This window comes from Oncorhynchus mykiss, chromosome 27, assembly GCF_013265735.2.
Source record: "Oncorhynchus mykiss isolate Arlee chromosome 27, USDA_OmykA_1.1, whole genome shotgun sequence".
In the NCBI taxonomy this organism is placed as follows: domain Eukaryota; kingdom Metazoa; phylum Chordata; class Actinopteri; order Salmoniformes; family Salmonidae; genus Oncorhynchus; species Oncorhynchus mykiss.
In genome coordinates, this window is record NC_048591.1 from 32,433,161 (window position 1) to 32,458,160 (window position 25,000).

The following is a 25,000-nucleotide window of genomic DNA, read 5'->3' on the forward strand; positions in this document are numbered from 1 at the left end:
GCTTCCCTTACTAATCTGAATGGAGAGACTGAGGGAAGCAATTTTAGCCTTCAACAGAGGGTTTAATAACAGCCTTGTTGCGGAGGATTCGGTTTCCCCTCTATAATTTGGTGGAAGGGAACTGTTATTTTTCCGTCTGCCCGGTTGCTGCCGTGCCAAACCTCAGTTCCTCCTTTCCCGAAATGGAGCGTTTGGTTGGGTCATATAGGATGGCTCCAGACAGACAGACAGACAGACAGACTCAGCCTTCTGAAGCCTCCATGGTTGGATTTTAATTCTCTTGAATGGCTTATTTTTCTTAATACTGTACACTTTTCTTTATTTTCATGTACATTATATATAGACAAAAGTATGTGGACACCCCTTGATATTAGTAGATTCGGCTATTTCAGCCACATTCGTAGCTGACAGGCGTATAAAATCGAGCGCACAGCCATGCAATCTCCATAGACAAAAATGTGCAGTAGAATGGCCTTACTGAAGAGCTCAGTGACCTTCAACGTGGCACAGTCATAGGATGCCACCTTTCCAACAAGCCAGTTCGTCAAATTTCTGCCCTGGTCAACTGTAAGTGCTGTTATTGTGAAGTGGAAACGTCTAGGAGCATCAACGGCTCAGCCACAAAGTGGTAGACCTCACAAGCTGGGACCACCAAGTGCTGAAGCACGTAGCGAGTAAAAATGGTCTGTTCTTGGTTGCAATACTTTCTACCGAGTTCCAAAGGGCCTCTGGAAGCAACGTCAGAGCAAGAACTGTTCGTCGGGAGCTTCATGAAATAGGTTTCCATGGCCGAGCAGCCACACACAAGCCTAAGATCACCATGCGAATGCCAAGCGTAGACTGGATGGGTGTATAACTCGCAGCCATTGGACTCTGGAGCAGTGGAAACGCGTTCTCTGGAGTGATGAATCAAGCTTCACCATCTGGCAGTCCTACAGACAAATCTGGGTTTGACGGATGCCAGGAAAATACTACCTGCCCTAATGCATAGTGCCAACTGTAAAGTTTGGTGCAGGAGGAATAATGGTCTGTTTTTCATGGTTTGGGCTAGACCCCTTAGTTCCAGTGATGGGAAATCTAAATGCAACAGCATAAAATTACATTCTAGACGATTTTGTATATCCAACTTTGTGGCAACAGTTTGGGGAAGACCCTTTCCTGTTTCAGCATGACAATGCCCCTGTGCACAAAGCGAGGTCCATACAAAAATGGTTGGTCGAGATCGGTGTGGAAGAACTTGACTGGCCTGCACAGAGCCCTGACCTCAACCCCATCGAACACCTTTGGTAGAATTTGGAACACAGACTGCGAGCCAGGCCTAATCGCCCAACATCAGTGCCCAATCTCACTAATGCTCTTGTGGCTGAATTTAAGCAAGACCCAGCAGCAATGTTCCAACATCTAGTGGAAAGCCTTCCCAGCTTCCCGGCTGTTATAGCAGCAAAGGGGGGACCAACTCAATATTAATGCCCATGATTTTGGAATGTGATGTATGACGAGCAGGTGTCCACATACCTTTCGTCATGTAGTGTATATTGCACTCCTCTAATGAGTGTAAAATCATCTGGTCCGACGGATATGATGCTAATCAGCATACTGAACCGTAAAAACACTAGATTACTGTTAGCGGAAGTGAAGGGAAAGAGACAGGGAGTATGGCTGTTTTTCGTGTCTTCCTTCTGCACATCTTTTGAGGAAAGCTATTAGGACCACATCACTGGAGTTGTAATGATTTAAGAGACAGATGACAGAGAGCTGGAAGTGTTTATCGTAACCCAATCACAAATAGTACACACACATCTATGGTTGAGTGGTGGAGTGTTATAGCCTTTATTTGGTGCTGAGCTGAGGTCATGGCTTTATTAAACAGAAACACCGGGGAGGAATCCCATTGAGTCTGCACCTCGAGGACACTCACACACAACCACACACACACAATCTCATTAATTCACACATGATCATTCATATAGTATACACACAGGCATGCAGACAAGCAGACACACACAGACACCCACACGCATACAACACGCATACACACACACACACACTCCGGACCCTTACATCGCACTTAAAAATGACATTCCCACACTCTGAGCTGTGAGTTGGTATCCACATGAGGCCAAAATGTCCATTTAAATTAATTAGGTACCAGAGATGAGGCTGTAGTTTAATTACAGCCGGTCTTAGTGGTCTCATTTCAGACTCAGGCCCATTCACGGCTGGAGCTCCATTGACACAGGCTCTGTTAATTCAGTCTTTCAGGGCTCTGTTAATTCAGTCTTTCAGGGCTCTGTTAATTCAGTCTGTGGGCTCTGTTAATTCAGTCTTTCAGGGCTGTGTTAATTCAGTCTGTGGGTTCTGTTAATTCAGTCTTTCAGGGCTCTGTTAATTCAGTCTTTCAGGGCTCTGTTAATTTACTCTTTCAGGGCTCTGTTAATTCAGTCTTTCAGGGCTCTGTTAATTCAGTCTTTCAGGGCTCTGTTAATTAAGTCTTTCAGGGCTCTGTTAATTTAGTCTTTCAGGGCTCTGTTAATTCAGTCTTTCAGGGCTCTGTTAATTTAGTCTTTATGGGCTCTGTTAATTCAGTCTTTCAGGGCTCTGTTAATTTAGTCTTTATGGGCTCTGTTAATTCAGTCTTTCAGGGCTCTGTTAATTTAGTCTTTCAGGGCTCTGTTAATTCAGTCTTTCGGGACTCTGTGAACCTAGTAATTACTCACAGATTGGTTGGAAGATACACACACACACACACACACACACTTGTATTTGTGATCCAAGTGATTGTGCATGCCCGCTCCCTGTTAGATTATTTGTGTATGCTTTTGTGTGTAATGTTTTATTTGTGTGTAATGTTGTATTTGTGTGTGTTTGTGTCTATTTATGTATTCCCTGGCAGAGAGCCAGGAATTGTTCAGGTCACACACTCCCCACAGTACTGTCACTCTCACAATTCAGTGTGTTTCCCTGTTTTTCACTATCACAGACCCATACACTTTATTAAAATGTAGGTTTGTGTGTGTGAGGTAGAGAGAGAAGAAGCGTGTGTGATTGATTGAGTGAGAACTTTTGTGAAAGAGAAAAGAGAGCGAGAGATGAATAAACCAGTCCCACCCCCCTCTGTCTCTAACCCTCTCTGCTCTCTATCCCCCCCTCCTGGCCAGGTGGTAACACTGACAGCTTGTTTGACATAGAAAAGGGTGTGGGCACCATCATCATCGCTAAGCCACTAGACGCTGAGCAGCGCTCCTTCTACAACATGACTGTGGAGGTGACGGACGGGACCAACTCGGCAGCCACACAGGTAGCTGATGACACAACATGTCATATCCCTATTTATTTATTCTCAGAAAGAGACAAATCTACTACCTGTTGATTTTGGAATGCGTAAGTTAATGTGGCACTGTTAGTATTGTGTTCTGTAGCTTGCTACCACCTGTACATCTGAACACTCATAAATGCACCCTCACACACACCCTCAAAAAGTACATGATAAACCACATGCTACCAATGTTTACTTTTGTAACCACAGACACAGACCTCGCCTTCATGGACAGACGCTATACTCTTATTTTGCCCAAGGACATTATGTTTTGAACTTTTTTCATCAGCCATTTTGAAAAACGTCTTTAGATGGTGTGATGGATGGCGTCACATTGTCACATGAATTATAGCATCTGGCGTGTCAAGAACCTATTTGAGTGATCAGAACACGGCAAACGGTGATAACTAGCAGTGTAATTGTCTCTCTGACCCCTGCGTCTAATTCCTCTGTTTGTACAGAGGTCATTAGCCTCCCCTGTCCTGTTCTGCCATGTCCTGTCCTCTTCTGTTCCTTCGCACTTTTCAGGCTGTGATTGAACGTTACAAAAACGATTGTTAGTGTGTAAACTGAGCTAGTGTGAAGATTCTTTATCAGTCTCTGAGTAAGGAGTGCCATGTTCTTTAGTGGGTTGGACATTATGATGATAGAGAAGTATCCCATTTTAAATTGATAAGAAATATACCCGGTATATCTTCTTACCCTTTCCTCTGTTAGAGGTCCTGTCATCTACAATGTGTGTTCATTGTGTGTTAAATGCAGAAGTTGACTGTGGCAGAACAGGACACACACAGTAGAATGGATTAGCATTTGTATAGAGCGGAAGGGATTGCACTGACATACGGAATGTGTTTGCAAGACACCTTATATATTTCCCTGTGACAGTCCGTACAACGCGTATGTCACTCTACCTGTTCCCTTCGTTGTCATTTTCAGGGCCAGTGCTTTTCAATAGCCAGACATTAGGCCTGCGAAACAGACACATTAACACATATCAGTTTTACTCTGTCTGTTATGTTCCTATGGTGCATGGCATTGTTTCTGTAAAGTGTTCTGTGACTAGGTGACAGGGAAACTGGTTCCCTGGTGAAAAGGATAGTGATTAATATGAACACATTCACACATACATGTACTGTAGGTTTAGTTGACTTTTTCAGTTTCTCACATTATTTCCCACCTCCCCCTCCCCCTCCACCTCCCTCCGTCTTTCATCCCTCTCTCCCTCTCTCACTCTGTTCGTTCAGAAAGAGAGCTGGAGGGAAATGCAACTGAGCTTTACTGCTGTGTGCCCTGAAAGGGATAGCCAACCCACTGGGTACAGAAGTCAATTCAACATCTGTTCCATGTTGGTTCAATGTCATTTCATTGAAATGACAACGTTGATTCAACCAGCGTGTGCCCAGTGAGAATCCCCATTAAGTACAGAGGTCTATTTGCTAGCTAGGGCACAGGAAGCTATACACATCCTCTTTCAGCTACCCTCTATTCATTCTGAGTAACTCCTTCTGTCTCAGTTGGTCCATTATGCCAATGTTGCACCCTGTGTGAAGGTACCTGTTCACAATGTCCAAACCCCCTTGCTATTCATTCCAACACACACACACACACACACACACACACACACACACACACACACACACACACACACACACACACACACACACACACACACACACACACACACACACACACACACACACACACACACACACACACACACACACACACACACACACACACACACACACACACACACACACACACACGTCTTGTGTAGCTCAGTTGGTAGAGCATGGTGCTTGCAGTGCTAGCGTTGTGGGTTTGATTCCCATGGGGGATCAGTATTAAAAATGTATTCACTCACTACTTCAAATCAAATTTTATTGGTCACGTACACATATTTAGCAGGTGTTATTGTAGCGAAATGCTCGCTCTGGATAAGAGCGTCTGCTAAATTACAACAAAAAATTGAAATGCAAGATGTGCTGACTAAATCCCTATGGGTGTACGCACGTATCCTCCCGACCCACACACACACCTGTAAGACGTGCTGACAGTAGAGCCAGTCATGAGAGGCTGGGCTGAGTTCCCTTCTTCAACATCACAGATGGAGCGTCAGCGTGATGCCCAATGGGGGAAATCTCCACTGTTCACCGGCAGGAAGACAGCTGCTGCTTCTGTCTTATATTTAGCCTTCTCTGCCGCCCTTCTTACGCAACACAACAGCCTTTGTCACCGGCGGTGGGAATCTGCTGTTCTGATTCACAAGGTTTCCATGAGTCATCAACCATCAACACAGTACATGACACGCAACGCAACAAGCACGTCAGCAAACATGGCGTTTATAAATATATTCTTGTGAATTTGCTATTCATTTAAATGTTTCTAGGCTTATATAGCCAAATTGTATCTATGATCTTATTATCCTTCATGGTCTTTATATGTTCTATTTCTATCTGTAATTAACCAATGATATCAAGCCACACCCAGCCATGATATAAACTAGTGACCCGCAGTGTTTGTCATTATACCCTGATGAAGACAGCTTGTCTGTCCATAGTTGGTTATTTAAACAATAAGGCACTAGGGGTTGTATTCTTCACATATATTTGAAAATGTACGCAGCTTTTCCTTCTACATCAGCTGCAGTGAAATGTCTCCACACATCAGATAGTGCCCGTGGCATTTTCCTGTAAAGATTAGAAAAAAATTGAAAAAAAAACCCAAATACAATTCCATGTACAGATAAGTAGTTAAGCAATTAGATTAAACAACTTATTTGTAAGATACGTTTTTAAAATGAAACATGTATGGAAACAGGTGAATTAACACTCCTCAATTAGCAGGCTCAAGCTAAACCCCACATGGTAGCAAAAACAAACTAGGAGAAATGGTTAGCAAGTTAGAAATGATTTAAACACACTTTGCTCTAGGCTACTATTTACTAGTTAACAAAAAATCATGTATGTCGTATAAAATATATTCACCCTATCCAGTATTGTAATAAAAACTTACAGGAAAGCATATAGTCATTGGCTCAGACAGTGTAGTAGTGTGGGCTCAATAGCATCTCATTAGTGTGCAAGATTTTGAGAATCAGCTGTACATGTGATGGAAAAAATGCACTGTGCATGCAGAGGGTTGCAATTCCATTGAGTTGGGGACAGTTTAACCAAAATATGCCACAAGACCTAGAATTGCCTTTTGTGTATCCCACAAAAAAGGTTCTCTGTTACAAGCCAACTTTTTTGATGAATTGAAGCAAAATTCCCCAAATTCCCAGGCTTAACTTCCCACGGCTAAGGGCTGTTCTTAGGCATGGAGTGACTGTACACAGCCCTTAGCCGTGGTATATCTGCCATATACCACAAATCCCTGAGGTGCCTTATTGCTTTTATAAACTAGTTATCAATGTAATTAGAGAAGTAAAAATAAATGTTTTGTCATACCTGTGACATACGGTCTGATATACCACGTCTGCCAGCCAATCAGCATCCAGGGCTCAAACCACCAAGTTTATAATTGGTTATTAAATCATTGCGTCTGTGCTCCTAGAGTGTTCGGTTCTCCTTTTCTTTTTCAAGTATATAAATACAAGAACTGCAAAAACGTGGTAATAGTTGTGACGAATTCGCGAATATGTACTGTATGACATGGAACTGAATATAGTATCTGACTGAATGCACAGTACCAGTCAAAAGTTTGGACACCTACTCATTAAATTTTCTTTATTTTTACTACATTGTATAATAATAGTGAAGACATCAAAACTATGAAATTATACACATGGAATCATGTAGTAACCAAAAAAGTGTTAATCATATCTAAATCTATTTTATATTTGAGATTCTTCAAAGTAGCCACCCTTTTCTTTGATGACAGCTTTGCACATGCTTGGCATTCTCTCAACCAGCTTCACCTGGAATACTTTTCCAACAGTCTTGAAAGACTTTTCCTTCACTCTGCGGTCCAACTCATCCCAAACCATCTCAATTGGGTTGAAGTCTGGTGATTGTGGAGGCCAGATCATCTGATGCAGCACTCCATCACTCTCCTTGGTCAAATAGCCCTTACACAGCCTGGAGGTGTGTTGTGTCATTGTCCTGTTGAAAACCAAATGATAGTCCCACTAAACGCAAACCAGATGGGATGGCGTATCACTGCAGAATACTGTGGTATCCATGCTGGCTAAGTGTGCCTTGAATTCTAAATAAATCACTGACAATGTCACCAGCAAAGCACCCCCAAACCTCCTCCTCCATGCTTCACGGTGTGAACCACACAAGTGGAGATCATCCATTCACCTACTCTGCGCCTCACAAAGACAAGGCGGTTGGAACCAGAAATCTCAAATTTGTAAACATCATACCAAAGGACAGATTTCCACCGGTCTAAAGTCCATTGCTTGTGTTTCTTGGCCCAAGCAAGTCTCTTCTTATTTTTGGTGTCCTAGTAGTGGTAGTGGTAGTAGTGGTTTCTTTGAAGCAATTTGAACATGAAGGCCTGATTCACGCAGTCTCCTCTGAACAGGTGATATTGAGACGTGTATGTTACTAGAACTGTGTGAAGCAGAGAAGGGGCGGCAGGGATCCTAGTGGTTAGAGCGTTGGGCCAGTAACCAAAGGTTGCCAGATTGAATCCCCAAGCTGCAGAGGTAAAAATATGTCATTCTGCCCCTGAATAAGGCAGTTAACAAACTGTTCCTAGGCTGTCATTGTAAATTTGTTCCCAACTGACTTGCCTAGTTAAATATATATATATTTTTAAATCATTTATTTGGGTTGCAATTTCGGAGACTGGTAACTCTAATGAGCTTATCTTCTACCACAGAGCTTATCCTCTACAGCTCTCATGAGGGGCGGTCCTCATGAGAGCCAGTCTCATCGTAGCGCTTGATGGTTTTTGCGACTGCACTTGAAGAAACGTTCAAAGTTCTCTTGACATTTTCAGGATTGACTGACCTTCATGTTTTAAAGTAAACGCATTAAGAAGGAAATAAACTCCACAAATTAACTTTAAACAAGGCTCACCTGTTAATTGAAATGCATTTCAGGTCACTACCTCATGAAGCTGGTTGAGAGAATGCCAAGAGTGTGAAAAGCTGTCATCAAGGCGAAGGGTGGCTTCTTTGAAGAATCTCAAATATGAAATATATTTGGATTGATTTAACACTTTTTTGTTTGTTACATGATTCCATATGTGTTGTTTTATAGTTTTGTTGTCTTCACTATTATTCTACAATGTAGAAAATAGTCAAAATAAAGAGTAGGTGTGTCCAAACTTGTCAATGGTATTGTATAGGTTATGGCCTACCCTTCACTCCACTGAAGACTGAAAACAAAACGCTTGTGTGTTCTAGTACTACGACATACTGGCCTAACCCTACCCACAACCCCCCTCTCTCCCTCTCCTTTTCAGGTCCACATCACAGTGTTGGACAACAACGACAACGCACCTGTCTTCTCCCAGCCCACCTATGACATCACCATCTCTGAGGACACACCCCCGGAGACGGAGGTGGTCCAGGTGTTAGCGTCAGACCGGGACGAGCGCCACCGCCTCACCTACTCCCTCCACAGCGCCATCGACCCCTCCAGCCTGCGTCTGTTTCGTATAGACCCCATCATTGGCACGGTGTATACTACAGAGAGACTCGACCACGAGGCTAGGGCACAACACATCCTCACTGTCATGGTAAGAGACTGATACCATTACTGTTGTATCAAATATGGTTTGGTTATCTTGAATCAAATCAAATCAAATTGTATTAGTCACATGCACTGACAGTGAAATGCTTACTTACGAGCCCCTAACCAACAATCCTGTTAAAAAATATATATGGATAAGAATAAGAAATAAAAGTAGCAAGTAATTAAAGAGCAGCTGTAAAATAACAATAGCGTGGCTATATACAGGGGGGTACCGGTACAGAGTCAATCTCGTTGTAAGAGAGGATTCCATTTGTGTTATTTGGTCACATTCCCTTAAGATTCTGCATGAAAATCCCTCCGTTGGTCATGGATGTGTTGAAACTGTCAGAGGAGGAGTGAAAAGAAAAGAATGGGAAAGGAGAGGAGAGCAGAGGAGAGGAGAAAGGACCTGTAGAGATGCAGAGTGGGCCAAGAGCATTATCTTTATTCCAGCAGCTTAATATTCTAATGTGACTCAGCTCTCCTGCAAGAGACAGACTACTTCTATGTCTGTGTTCTCATTTTACCTGAACTCATCATTAAGCAGTTACACTAATTACTGAGAGCAATGAACCAACGTCTCACCCTCGTCAGGGGAATGAGACGGTTTAAGGAACCATGACTGCGTTTGTGTGTGTGTTGGGGAGAGCGATAAAAGGAATTTGTGAAAGAGAGATGTGAGTGTGATCTGACTGGAACTGTTTTGTGTTGGTTGGGAGAGTGTTAGGTGTATTTGTGTGTGTGGGGGTGTGTGGAGTCAGGCTGTGTGTGTGTTTAGTTCTGAAATGAATCATCCTCATTCACTCTGTTTTACTTACTTTCCTCTGGTTCAGTGGGTAGGTAACATAGGAAATGAATGCTCATCCTACCACTGTAGTTGTACTGTTTTCTCAAATCTCGAAGAAATGTAATTATCGATGAAATGTAGTCATTTTGAATTTTATCATATCGCGTTGATAAGCGAGGTAGGAACGTCTGCCTGACATTTTTTATGAGGGAAAATATATATATATATATATATATATATATATATTTTTTTTTTTTCAGTTTTAGGCGGGCAAACTGATTTAATTTGGTGAAATCTACAGGTAGATAGTATCTTTAATATCTGGCATTCGGTGTGCCCATGACAGTGCCTGCTGTGCTGGAACCAGGTATGTTTGCGCATCTGTACATGTATAGTATAGGCTACAATACGATCAGTAGCTCATAATTGTAACATCTTCCTGCACAAAATAGATAAGAGGTCTAACAATATAAATCTAAATTGACTACACATAACCACTACAGAGTCTAAGATAACAGTTCCCAAACACTACACATAACCACTACAGAGTCTAAGATAACAGTTCCCAAACACTACACATAACCACTACAGAGTCTAAGATAACAGTTCCCAAACACTACACATAACCACTACAGAGTCTAAGATAACAGTTCAGAACAGACACAACAGACACAGACGGAACATACACAGACAGAACAGACACGACAGACACAACAGGCACCGCAGACACAGGCAGAACAGACTGAACAGACACAGGCAGAACAGACAGAACAGACACAGACAGGCACAGGCAGACACAGGCAGAACAGACAGACAGAACAGGTACCGTAGACACAGACAGAACAGACACAGACATTCACAGGCAGACAGACAGAACAGACACAGACAGGCACAGGCAGACACAGACACGGGCAGAACAGACACAGACAGACACAGGCTGAACAGACCCAGACAGGCACAGGAAGACACAGACAGAACAGACACAGGCACAGGCAGACACAGACAGAACAGACACAGGCAGAACAGACAGAACAGACACAGGCAGACACAGACAGAACAGACACAGGCAGAACAGACAGAACAGACACAGGCAGACACAGACAGAACAGACACAGACAGGCACAGGCAGACACAGACAGAACAGATCTATTGTCTCCAATGGACCCAGTGATCGCCCACCTACCACTTCCTCAGTACCATAACACCCTTCAGTCTAGGGTTATTATATCACTCCTAGGCCCATTGGGTTGTGTTAAGTGTGTTGAACTAGCCAGTGTTTCATAAAACCGCCAGCAGAGCTAGCGCTAATTCTGATGCTAATGCTGGTTCTATTAATACTCACCCTGTGTGGCGCCTCGTATGAGACAAGCTTTTTCTCTGATCCCATTCTCTTGTTGTGGAGAGTCTCGCATCGGGGCATAAATATACATCTCATTAGCCCTCTAATTCTCATCTGCTCTCCCGATGACGGGATTAGTCCGTCCCAAAAGACCCAGAATGGTTTGCAGTGACACTCCCTTTTCATTTCATGGAAAGTTAAAGCTTCAGTACATGTTTTAAAAGGAAACTCCAGTAATGTTGTCCTAATGAGTCTATGTGTTTGTTTATTCTTTGCCGTAACATAGAAAGCTATTTTGTAATACGCAACTGTTTATTTTGCCTCATGCCAGTTAAATAATGAGAAATGTAGTTGTGTCAGATCTAATACTATACACCTGTATTAGTAGACCAATGATTAGAAAACATTTCTCCCTCAGGTAAAAGACCAGGAGTTTCCATACAGGAGGAACCTGGCCCGAGTGTTGGTGGATGTGGAGGATGTTAATGACCATGTCCCAGTGTTCACCAGCGCTCTGTACGAGGGTTCAGTCTATGAGTCTGCAGCAGTGGGCTCTGCTGTCCTCCAGGTGACTGCCCTGGACAAGGACAAAGGAGAGAACGCAGAACTCCTCTATACCATGGAATCAGGTGAGCAACTATACAAATGGCATTGTAATTAAACAATAAGGCCTGAGGAGGTATGGTACAGTATATGGCCAATATACCACGGCTAAGGGCTGTTCTTATGCATGACGTAACACGGGTACCTGGACACAGCACTTAGCCGTGGTATATTGGCCATATACCACAAATCCCCGAGGAGCCTTATTACTATTATAAACTGGTTACCAATGTAATTAGAGCAGTAAAAATAAACGTTTTGTCATACCCATTATACTTTCAGGCAATCAACATTCAGGGCTTGAACTGCCCGGGTTTATAATAAGAGTTTTAGAACTATCAAAAGAATAAGGTGTGTCTAACTATACAGAGATATAGACCAGGGGTCTCCAACCTTTTCTAGCATGAGAGCTACTTTTAAAAAAGGAAACATTGCGCAAGCTATTTTTTTTTTTCTAGCATTCAAATATTCTTCTCTTCTCCTCCTCTACAACTCTTCCCCGGGTCCTTAGTATACCTGGTAAAAAATAATGGTTAATAAACCACTCTAAGGAGGGCCTATAAAATGTGAGATTTTCACAAATTCTGTTTTCTCAGTAAACATTTTTTATTATTGTAGATTTACGTTTTACTCTCAAAATAAAAACAATTCATAGAGAAACAATAAAATGGGATGTCATAACATGTTTAAATCCCATCAGAAGACCATTTTCTATAATAATCGTATAATGTATAATGTATAATTATAATTATGTATAATTTAATTACACATCTGGCCCTTTAATTGCCGTCTAATGTGAGGAATGTGCCGTTCGAGCGATGGTTCTGTACTGCTGCTACACATTTCATGGCAAAGTTAGAAAATAATAAATACAATTTATATACTTACTCATGATATACTTCTGCCAGGTTTGCAGTTAACATTTCATTGACAATGTTTTGGGGAAAGTATGCCCATTATTTTCAACCTACAAGATGGTTATCACATCAACTGGATAAACATGGAGCGATAGACAAAGCGCACAGTAGTGGCTAATAGTGGCTAACCAGAGGTGGGATAATGTCAATATTGTGTTGATTAGATAGTAGCTGGGAGCTTGCAGTGTATGATATGTGTGAGATTTGTTTATGACAGTTTGCGGTGGAACGCGTGAAAATTGCATGTACTTTCAGAATTGTTTGGCAAACTACTTATAGGTGGGTGGACCCCTGATAGAGACAGTATATCGACAAAAGATAACAATATACAAACAGTTGATAAAGATTTAGTTGCACTAGTTTTTATCACTGAATATTTGTTGTTATGTCTGTTTTCCTTTAGGCAACACAGGGAACACATTCTGGATTGAGCCGGTTCTGGGGATCATCTCTGTGGCCCGCGAGCTTGACCTCTCCACTATCGGCCATTACATCATCACCGTCAGAGTTACCGACAATGGCTCCCCTCCACTCTCTGCCAACACTGTGGTTCGCATCGCCATCACGCTGTCCGACAACGCCGGACCCAAGTTCTCCCAGACCGAATACCAGGCCGAGGTCACAGAGAACGTTGCCGCGGGAACCTCTGTCACCACGGTGAGCGCCATGAGCCAATCCACGCTGACCTACGACATCCGACATGGCAACAGCGAACGCACCTTCAGGATCAACCAGTACAGCGGCGTGATCACAACTCAGAAACCCCTTGACTATGAGACCACAGCATGTTATAACCTGATCATCCAGGCCACCAACATGGCTGGCATGGCCTCCAATGCCACCCTGCTCATACGGGTGGTGGATGAAAATGACAACCCACCTGTTTTCCAGCTGCTACGCTACCAGGGTAGTATCAGCGAGGCGGCGCCCATCAACAGTGTGGTCCTGAACCCAGACAACACTCCTTTGGTCATCAAGGCCACTGATGCTGACCGCAACCAGAACGCTCTCCTGGTCTATCAGATCGTTGAGGACACAGCCAAGATGTTCTTTAAAGTGGATTCTGGCACCGGCTCCATCAGGACTATCGCCAACCTGGACCACGAGACATTTGCTAGTTTTAACTTTCATGTTCACGTGAGGGACAGTGGGAGGCCTCAGCTGACAGCGGATAGCCCCACTGAGGTCACCATCCAGGTAATCGACACAAACGATTCTCCACCTGTCTTCACCAAGAACGCCTACGAAACTGTCCTGCTGCTGCCCACCTATGTAGGAGTAGAGGTATTACAGGTCTCAGCCACAGACCCAGACCAAAACGTCCCCACAGAACTCACCTACTCACTGACAGACGGAAACCTGGAGCACTTTGTCATCCAGCTCTCCAGCGGCATCATCATTGTCAAGAACAACAACTTCTCCAAGGAACGGTTCCGCTTCAACGTCAAAGTGTCTGATGGAAAGTTCTCCAGCACCACTCTAGTCACTGTTCTCGTCCGTGAGACGCTGGACTCTGGCCTCTTCTTTGCCCACAGCCTCTACTCCTCGTCCATCCAGGAGAACAATACCAACATCACCAAAGTGGCCGTGGTCAACGCAGTGGGGAATCGCCTTAACGAGCCCCTCAAGTACACCCTACTGAATCCTGGGACACGCTTCCGGATCCGACCCACCTCGGGCGTAATCCAGACCACTGGGATTCCCTTCGACCGTGAGGAGCAGGAGTTCTATGAGCTGGTGGTGGAGGCTGGGAGGGAAAACGACCGTCTGCGTGTTGCCAGGGTGTTTGTCAGGGTCCAGGTAGAGGACATTAACGACAATGCTCCTGCGTTCCTGGGACTTCCGTATTACGCTGCTGTCCAAGTGGAGGCTAAACCTGGTGTGCCCATATTCCGAGTCACCGCCATGGACCGTGACAAAGGCATCAATGGAGAGGTGTCTTACTACCTCAAAGACGACCACGGACACTTTGAGATCGACAGGCTGACGGGCGGCCTACGTCTGAAGGAGGCTTTTGAGTCTGACCTGTCCAACCAGGAGTACCAGATGGTAGTTTATGCCAAGGATGGAGGTTACCCTCCCCTCTCATCTGCCGTAGAGTTCCCCATCACCGTGGTGAACAAGGCCATGCCCGTCTTTGACAAGTCCTTCTATGCAGTGGCGGTGAACGAGGATGTAGCGGTACACACGCCTATATTAGGAATCAATGCCACCAGCCCAGAGGGCCAGAACATCATCTACACCATTGTGGAGGGAGACCCCTCTCTGCAGTTTGACATCGGCTTTGACACCGGAGTCATTAAAGTCATCAACTCCCTGGACTATGAGATCGACTCATCCTTCCGTCTGACTGTCAGAGCCACAGACTACCTGACCGGCGCCCGTGCTGAGGTGGACGTAGATGTCACAGTTAATGACGTCAATGATAACCCTCCGGTGTTTGAAAAAACATCCTATAAGGCAGTTCTGTCTGAGACTGCCATGATTGGCACTCCGGCTCTGCAAGTGGTGGCTACCGACCAAGACTCTGAGAAGAACAACATCGTACACTATCAGATCTTCTATCCCACAGATGCCTACAACAGCACCGACCACTTCCACATCGACAGCAGCAGTGGCCTCATCCTGACCGCCCGCATGCTCGACCACGAGCTTGTCCAGCGCTATGACTTCATCGTCAGGGCAACCGATAACGGCTTCCCACCGCTGAGCAGTGAAGTGTCGGTCGTGCTTGTGGTGAACGACATGAACGACAACCCTCCGGTGTTCAACCAGCTTCTCTACGAGGCCTATGTCAGCGAGCTGGCCCCTAGGGGCCATTTTGTGACCTGCATCCAGGGTTCAGATGCTGACAGCTCAGACTATGACAAACTGGAGTACAGCATCCTGTCAGGAAACGAGAGGATGAACTTTGTGATGGATGGTAAGACGGGTATCATCATGCTGTCTGGTCACAGGAAGCAGAGGATGGAGCCAGCCTACAGTCTGAATGTATCCGTGTCTGATGGGGTGTTCACCAGCACGGCCCAGGTGCACGTCAGGGTCCTGGGGGCCAACCTCTACAGCCCTGTGTTTGAACTGAATCCCTACGAGGCAGAGGTACGGGAAAATGCAGCTATAGGAACAAAGGTGATCCAGGTAAGAACCATTCATTTTGAAGTATTCAGCATATGAACTTTAATTGAAACAATGATATGTATTTTATTGAATGAAGCTTTAATGTACATGATACTGTATTTGTAATAGTATTTGTAATATGTTTTGTTTGACATGTGCAATACCCCATCTAAAAGAAAGTAACTTAACTATTATTTTCAGGTGAGGGCAACCGATGCTGACCCAGGAGTGTTTGGCCAGATTACCTACTCATTCATCAATGACGTGGGCAAGGACCAGTTCAGTGTGGACGCCAATGGTCAGATCACCACCTTGGAGAAGCTGGACAGAGAGGACCCAGCCAACAAAAACATTTTCCTCATGGTGGCAGCCCAGGACGGGGGTGGAAGGGCCTCCTACTGCACCGTCCGTGTCTCCCTGGTGGATGACAACGACAACGTCCCTCGCTTTCGAGCTGTGGAATACCGTGCTTCTGTCAAATCTGACGTTGGCAAGGGCTTCCTGGTGACCCAGATCCAGGCATATGATCCCGATGATGGTGCCAACTCTAAGGTGACATACTCGCTCTACAGTGAGGCACACGTACCCGTGGTGGACATCTTAGAGATCGACCCTGACAACGGCTGGATGGTCACCAAGGGGAGTTTCAGCCACCTGCGCAACTCAGTCCTGTCTTTCTTTGTCAAAGCAGTTGATGGAGGCATCCCTGTCAAGCACTCTTTAGTATCAGTCTACATCCATGTCTTGGCACCTGACGCCCTCATCTCCTCCTTCACCCAACCCCAGTTCTCCTTTACCGTCCCAGAGGACACCCCTATAGGAGCTGCCCTGGGGTCCGTCCGCCTCATCACCCCACCAGGCTACGCCTCGCTGCCAGTCACATTTGCTCTAGTCAACGGAGAGACCGGGGAGAACAACCTGGAGGGAGTCCTGGTGGTGGACAGGGACACTGGGGTCATCAAGCTGGACAAGCCTCTTGACCATGAGGTCATCACCTCCTTCCACTTCAAGGTCACAGCCACCGTCCAGCAGGCCAAGCTGGACTCTGTGACCAGCGTTGACGTAGAAGTCAAAGTCTTGGATGTGAACGACAACAAGCCAGCATTTGAATCCAACTCCTACGAGGCGACAGTGATGGAAGGGATGCCTATCGGCACCATAATCATCCAGGTTCAGGCTCTGGACCCAGACTCTGGAGCTAACGGACAGGTTACATACAACCTAGGCACATTGGCTCAATCCGAAGGGGAGCCGGACCAATCCACAGAGACCTTCACCATTGACAGCAACACGGGCTGGATCTCTACTCTCAAGGAGTTGGACCACGAGATGTGCCCATCCTACACCTTCCTGGTTGTGGCCTCAGACCTGGGGGAGGCCCTGACCCTCTCCTCCACCTCCACGCTGACCTTGGCCGTGTCAGACATCAACGACAACCCGCCCAGCTTCCTGGATGAGAGGTACCTGGGCTCAGTGCGCGAGAGCGACCCCCCTGGCGAGGTGGTGGCGGTGCTCAACACTAGAGACGACGACAGCTCTGCAGTGAACCGCCAAGTCAGCTATCACATCACAGGTGAGTCATAGAATGGGAGTGTGTGTGCTATTAATGTGATTAGCTGTCTGTGCCCTTTATGTATCTTTATATGTCTCACTGTCTGTCTTTCAACTTGTGTTCTGTCCCCCTGTCTCACTGTCTGTCTTTCAACTTGTGTTCTGTCCCCCTGTCTCACTGACTGTCTGTCTTGGCTATCTCTATCTGTCTGTCTCCCTGTCTCACTTCACTGCCTGCCTCTCTATCTCTCTCTCTCTCACTTCACTGCCTGCCTCTCTATCTCTCTCTCATTTCACTGCCTATCTATCTATCTATCTATCTATCTATCTATCTATCTATCTATCTATCTATCTATCTCTCTTCACTGCCTGCCTCTATCTGGCTGCTTGTCTCGGTCTATCTCTCTGTCTCTCTCAGTATGTCTTTCTGTCTGTCTGTACCATTGTCTGTCTCCTTGTTTACTTCAGATAAACTCTTCATTTGTATTCTGCCTGGCCACTCTCCAAACCATCACAACAACTCTCGTGAATAAACAAGAGGGAAACTCATAACACTAAATTAAGGATGAGGCATGATTTATAATTCATACATTTCTTATTTGTATGTTAGGTATACTTGCGCATACCAGCAGTGGGGGCTTGATTAATAAACAAGCGTTGTCGCAGTAATAATGATTTGAATACTGCTGAGACTAGCGCTCACTGCCAGATAAGCAATTTTTCACCACAAAATATGACATGCCTGCACAACAACCCTGACATTTACCACAAAATTACAGCCTCGCCGAAGGCCGCTGAGGTAGTAAATACAGTCAGAGTAAACCGTTTAAAGACTGCAGCGCATTTGATGACATTTGTTGCTATAGCAATAAGTCCTGTTTTTATCTCTCTCCATGAGTTTAATGGATGGATGTTTCTTTTAAAGTGTTTGTGGCGGGAGACTGGAGAGGGTTAATTAGATTGTGGTTGACACAGGGACATCAATAGGAGTTGATTTTCATAAACGTTTTTGCCATTTAGTGAGTATTTGATTTGGTGAAGTACCTGTGAAGTACCTGAAAGAGTGTCTAGTCTAGTTTGATAACTAAACAGAGATATGAAAGGTTAGAGAGAAGGACAAAAGAGGACTACATCTGTTGAAAGAGGGTAAGAGAGGGTAAGAGTTGTCTAATTTATTCTCTGCTAATTGACAAGTGAAAAAATAATAATTAAGTAGGAACGCCCAATGAGACGGAGCGGTGGATCGCCATGCCAACTGGGAAGCTAAGGATCCCCTCTGCTGAATGGCATTCTAATGAGCATCGCCAGTAGAGAGAGAGGGAGCGAGGGAGGGAGAATGAAAGACAGGAGAGCTGTGACCTTACCTACATCAAAGAGAGAAAGGCAGATAGATTGAGAAGGAGAATAAAACGTATGCTACACACTGCAAAGAGACAGAGGGAGGATGAGAGAGAGAGAATGAATTGATGTTACACACTGCTGTGAGAGGGAGAGAATGAACGACGGCTAGATGTGACCTTAAACAGCAGAGAGACACGGATTTTACACACTTTTACAACGAGACACTTTGAATTGATCTTTGACACAGCAGGAAATAGTTAGAAAGCCAGGGATATATGGGAAGACCTGTATTGAAAAACACCACAAGGTGAAAAACAACATCATTTGATTTAGCTGAGCCAGATATTTTACAGACTATTTCATTACTGCTGTATTATTATCTAACGTTGTTTGGTGTTGTCTTGGCGACCTGATGGCGTTCTATCTGCCAAACCTTCATCCTTTTTGAGGTAGAAGTAGTTTATTATAACTCGGGGAGGATTTTAAAACTTTGAGAGAAGCCAGGGGATAGGATATGATACATCCACAGGCGTTGACTCCCAGCCGCTTTCAAAGCCTCGTCTAGACGCCTGCGTCTTTGTTCCCCTACACCATCCTTAATGAGGTAACATGAAAGTTTCATCAAATGTAAACAAACTGGGAAAAGGAAATGTAATGATTGAGTGTTAGTGATGTAATGGGGGAGCAGTGTGGTTGGGCAGGCTTAGAAGAAGTGTGTCTGATTCATTTACAATGATGGAAATCGTTTTATATCCACTCTGTTTGCATTCATCGTCCCCACCCGAGTCGCATCCATAGATCAAGATCATGCATTTAGCCACCGGCTGATTTTAATTACACAGAGTTTAGTGATGTTGAGATGAATCAGAAGCTGGGTGTTTAGAGCTATCATCAGACCATATTGAGGGAGGCGGAGAGGAAAAACCAATTAGGATGTTGTTATAATAGGAGGGGAGGGGAAAAAATAATTAGGATGTTGTTATAATAGGAGGGGAGGGGAGAGGAAAAACCAATTAGGATGTTGTTATAATAGGAGGGGAGTGGAAAAACCAATTAGGATGTTGTTATAATAGGAGGGGAGGGGAGAGGAAAAACCAATTAGGATGTTGTTATAATAGGAGAGGAGAGGAAAAACCAATTAGGATGTTGTTATAATAGGAGGGGAGGGGAAAGGAAAAACCAATTAGGATGTTGTTATATTAGGAGGGGAGAGGAGAGGAAAAAACAATTAGGATGTTGTTATAATAGGAGGGGAGGGGAATAAACAATTAGGATGTTGTTATAATAGGAGAGGAGAGGATAAACCAATTAGGATGTTGTTATATTAGGAGGGGAGGGGAAAAAACAATTAGGATGTTGTTATAATAGGAGAGGAGAAGATAAACCAATTAGGATGTTGTTATAATAGGAGGGGAGGGGAGAGGAAAAAACAATTAGGATGTTGTTATAATAGGAGGGGAGAGGAAAAACCAATTAGGATGTTGTTATATTAGGAGGGGAGAGGAGAGGAAAAAACAATTAGGATGTTGTTATAATAGGAGGGGAGTGGAAAAACCAATTAGGATGTTGTTATAATAGGAGGGGAGGGGAGAGGAAAAACCAATTAGGATGTTGTTATAATAGGAGAGGAGAGGAAAAACCAATTAGGATGTTGTTATAATAGGAGGGGAGGGGAAAGGAAAAACCAATTAGGATGTTGTTATATTAGGAGGGGAGAGGAGAGGAAAAAACAATTAGGATGTTGTTATAATAGGAGGGGAGGGGAATAAACAATTAGGATGTTGTTATAATAGGAGAGGAGAGGATAAACCAATTAGGATGTTGTTATATTAGGAGGGGAGGGGAAAAAACAATTAGGATGTTGTTATAATAGGAGAGGAGAAGATAAACCAATTAGGATGTTGTTATAATAGGAGGGGAGGGGAGAGGAAAAAACAATTAGGATGTTGTTATAATAGGAGGGGAGAGGAAAAACCAATTAGGATGTTGTTATATTAGGAGGGGAGAGGAGAGGAAAAAACAATTAGGATGTTGTTATAATAGGAGGGGAGAGAGGAGGAAAAACCAATTAGGATGTTGTTATAATAGGAGAGGAGAGGATAAACCAATTAGGATATTGTTATAATAGTGTGCATGTCTGGCTGCCTGCCTGTCTGTGTGCATGTCTATCTGCCTGTCTGCCTCTTCTGCCTTCCTGTCTACCTTTCTGCCTGCCTGTCTGAGTGCCTGCCTGCCTTTCTGGCTGCCTGTCTGAGTGCCTGCCTGCCTTTCTGCCTGCCTGCCTGTCATTGAAAATAAGAATTTGTTCTTAACTGCCTAGTGAAATAAAGGTTCAATAAAAAATTAAAATAAATATCCCTTTCTCTTTTCCCTCTCCCTTTTGTTACATAAAAGTTCTCTCTCACATTCTCTTCCGTTTCCTCGCTTTCTGTCGCTCTCTCTTTCACCATTTCTCTCTCTCCATCCTTCCTCCCCCTGTGTGACTATAGAGTTACAATAGAGTTACAATAGAGTTACAATAGAGTTACTATAGAGTTACTATAGAGTTACTATAGAGTTACTAAGGTTCTGTGTATGAGAGGCTGTCGCTGAACCAGTCTAATGTGGATTTGGTAGAGAGATGTCACTATTTACTGTAGTGCTGAGCTGAGCATGCTCCTGTTAAATGTGGTGAATTACCACTGTCATTATGTGCTTGACCCTCTTGACCCATTGATTGTTCCACTTTTAATTCCAGTACAAGAGGTCATTAAAGCACTGGCCAATACATCTGGTGTGTGTGCGTGTGCGTGTGTGCATGTGTGTGCATGTTTAAGGCTGGCCCTCAGATTGCAGCCTTCTCCTCAGGGTATGTATATATAATCTCTCTCTCTCCTCAGATAGGAACTCTTGGGTGTGTATATAATCTCTCTCTCTCTCCTCAGGTGGGAAACCTTGGGTGTGTATATAATCTCTCTCTCTCTCCTCAGGTGGGAACCCTTGGGTGTGTATATAAACTCTCTCTCTCTCCTCAGGTGGGAACTCTTGGGTGTGTATATAAACTCTCTCTCTCTCCTCAGGTAGGAACTCTTGGGTGTGTATATAATCTCTCTCTCTCTCCTCAGGTGGGAACTCTTGGGTGTGTATATAAACTCTCTCTCTCTCCTCAGGTGGGAACCCTTGGGTGTGTATATAAACGCTCTCTCTCTCCTCAGGTAGGAACCATTGGTTGTGTATATAAACTCCCTCCCTCTCTCTCTCCTCAGGTGGGAACCCTCGAGGGGAGTTTGCACTGGGGCAGGTGCAAGGCGAGTGGAAGATGTATGTGAAGCGCCCGCTGGACCGTGAGGAACAGAACCTGTACCTTCTCAACGTTACCGCTAGCGACGGCCTGTTCGTCACCAGGGCAACCGTGGAGGTGTCTGTGACTGACACCAATGACAACAGCCCTGTCTGCGACGAGGTCAGTCACATTTTATTTACAGACTTTTCTTTCTGTACACTATTGCATTTGATATGTTTATGTTTATTGGTCATTATTCTGATATGTTTTCTGAATGACATAGTAAAACAGTGGTAATGATTATCATAGGTTTTCATAACTGTCACAGAAATGTGACTTTAAAGTTGAATTCCACTTGTCGTATATGTGGTTGTGTTTTATGCTCAAGCCTCAGTCATAACTCATATTTAATCCTTTTGTTGGCTGCAGTTACTGTAAACAACCACAATATAATTTAGAGTGTATTTGAGATGTGTTCCTGTGTGAGGTCTGGTGATACGTAGCTGTGGTTGTGTGTCTGTGTGTTCCTGTGTGAGGTCTGGTGATACGTAGCTGTGGTTGTGTGTCTGTGTGTTCCTGTGTGAGGTCTGGTGATACGTAGCTGTGGTTGTGTGTCTGTGTGTTCCTGTGTGAGGTCTGGTGTTACGTAGCAGTGGTTGTGTGTCTGTTTGAGCAGTGTGTTTGCTGTATATGTTACGGAACTGTGTTGATTTCTAATGCCGTTTGACAGACAATGTTTGTTGGTGCTTTTTAGTTACTGCTGTTAGTTTTCTCTTTCTAGAGAGTTGTTGTTCACAATTAGGAGAGTTGTGGCGTGTTTGATGCTGGTTGATATGTAGTTAGTATGGTGTTGTTGTGTATGAAGGAGCTGTTTGTTCGGAGTAGAGTTGCAAAGGGTCGGACATTTTTCGTGGGAAGTTAAGCCTGGGAATTTTGCTTAAATTCATCAAAAAAGTTAGCTTATAACAGTGAACCTTTTTTTGGGATACACATCAGGCAATTCTAGGTCTTGTGGCATACTTTGGTTAAACTATCCCCAATTCAATGGAATTGCAACCCTCTGCATGCACAGTGCATTCTTCCATCACATGTACAGCTGATTCTCAAGATCTTGCACACTAATGAGATGCTATTGAGCCCACACTACTAGACTGTCTGAGCCAAGGACTACATGCTTTCTGGTAAGTTTTGATTACAATACTGGATAGGGTGAATATCTTTTATACGACATACATGATTTTTTGTTAACTAGTAAATAGTAGCCTACAGCAAAGTGTGTTTAAATCATTTCTAACTTGTTAACAATTTCTGCTAGTTTGTTTTTGCAACCATGTGGGTTTTAGCTTGAGCCTGCTAACTGAGGAGTGTTAATTCACCCGTTTCCATGCATGTTTCATTTTAAAACATTTATCTTACAAATAAGTTGTTTAATCTAACTGCTTAACTATTTATCTGTACATGGAATTGTATTGTATTTTTGTATTTTTTTCGAATCTTTACAGGAAAATGCCACGGGCACTATCTGATGTGTGGAGACATTTCACTGCAGCTAATATAGAAGGAAAAGCTGTGTACATTTTCAAAAACTGTGCCAAATCATATGTGAAGAATGCAACAAAGATACAGAATCAACTGGCCAAGTGCATAAAGTTCCCTCAGCGCTCACAACAAGCAACCTCTGACAAAACTCCCTCTACTTCTATTCGAGGTGAAAATGATGTATCAGAAACCTTATCGATAGTAACAGCTCATGATTCTCCTGAATCAGAAGTTTTTTTGACACAAATCACACCTATTGGCTGTGCTGCTTATGCATTGAATCTGCTCCTCAAGGACACCATGGCACTGAAAACAGTGGATACACTTCAAGAGAGCCAAGGAAATGGTGAAGGGTCATCAAGTTGTAGCAGTAATCTAACTCACCAAGCAAAGTGAGAAGAATAAGAGCACCACATTGAAGCTGCTAGGCAACAACTGTTGGGGTGGTGTTGTTATCATGTTTGACAGTCTCCTGGAGGGGAAGGAGTCTCTCCAAGAAATGGCCATACCACAGTCTGATGATATGGACAGCCCCATCAAGAGGATCCTCCTGGATGATGTATTTTGGGAGGGTTGAAAAATGTGTGGTCATCGGGGCAAATTTGAGGCTTTTTGAGCCTGACAACGAGCCATCCTCAACCGGGTTGGACAGAGAAGATGAGGCCTCAGAGTCTGATGTTCAAGAGGTGGACATTGAGGAGGTCCAGGGAGAAGACATGGAAGCCTGAGAGGAAGACAACCAAAGCTTTCGTTTCTAGACTATCATTTTACAGATGAATGTCGAAAACGGTTTTGGGGAGATGTGATGGATCTTTCTTTTGTTGTTCAGTGAAATCATCCCATTTGAAGAGTCAACTCATTTCATTAAAGTTCAATTTGTAACTACATTTTTTTTAAATTTCTATTGGAAAGATGTAATAATTAGCAAATATGTCTACTATGATAAGGTAAAGGGTTTATGGTTCTGTCTCCATATGATTTGGTAAATATATTAAATGCAAAAAACATCTACATTTAAATGGTGTTAGTATTAATTTGCATATATTTCCATTAATTCCCATATATTCCACGGAATATTTCCACCTCTGAATATTCCCCAAAATGTGCAACGCTAGTTCAGAGGGATGACTGTTTGATGTTAGTGTTTTCTTGTTGTTGTGTATTGAGGAGCTGTTTGTTCGGAGGGATGTTTTTTGTTGTTAGTGTGTTCTTGTTGTGTGTGTAAATGCTATGAATTATGAGTGTTGTGGTGTTTGATGCTATCTTGCTGTGTGTGCAGGCTCTGTACACCGCCTCGGTCCCAGAGGATATCCCAGTCAACAGAGTGATAGTGGGGGTTGGGGCCAGCGATGCTGATGTAGGGGTCAGTGCTTGGATCCAGTACTCTCTACATGGACCGGGCTCTGAAGACTACAGCATCGACCCAGACACTGGTACACTACCTTTACTTAATTTTATATTTGCCAATGAAGTTGAAGTGTGATCTTAACCTGTCTCTCCTCTTTTTCTGTTCAGGTGAACTAAAGACAGCCCAGGCC

The 25,000-nt window shown here is 43.9% G+C and overlaps 1 protein-coding gene across 4 annotated transcripts in view; it reads left to right on the forward strand.

Annotated features, from left to right (window-relative positions):
- The window catches only part of LOC110507983 (protocadherin Fat 3-like), a 218,454-nt gene that overhangs the window by 162,955 nt on the left and 30,499 nt on the right, over positions 1–25,000 (forward strand). For all 4 annotated transcript variants that reach the window (XM_036965859.1, XM_036965860.1, XM_036965861.1 and 1 more), the window contains exons 6-13: positions 3,159–3,298; positions 8,735–9,010; positions 11,551–11,761; positions 13,056–15,790; positions 15,971–17,342; positions 21,907–22,103; positions 24,742–24,895; positions 24,978–25,000. The exon at positions 24,978–25,000 is cut by the window's right edge and continues 211 nt beyond it. In XM_036965859.1, the coding sequence (XP_036821754.1) occupies positions 3,159–3,298; positions 8,735–9,010; positions 11,551–11,761; positions 13,056–15,790; positions 15,971–17,342; positions 21,907–22,103; positions 24,742–24,895; positions 24,978–25,000 (5,108 nt within the window). The remainder of the gene's footprint in view (positions 1–3,158; positions 3,299–8,734; positions 9,011–11,550; positions 11,762–13,055; positions 15,791–15,970; positions 17,343–21,906; positions 22,104–24,741; positions 24,896–24,977) is intronic.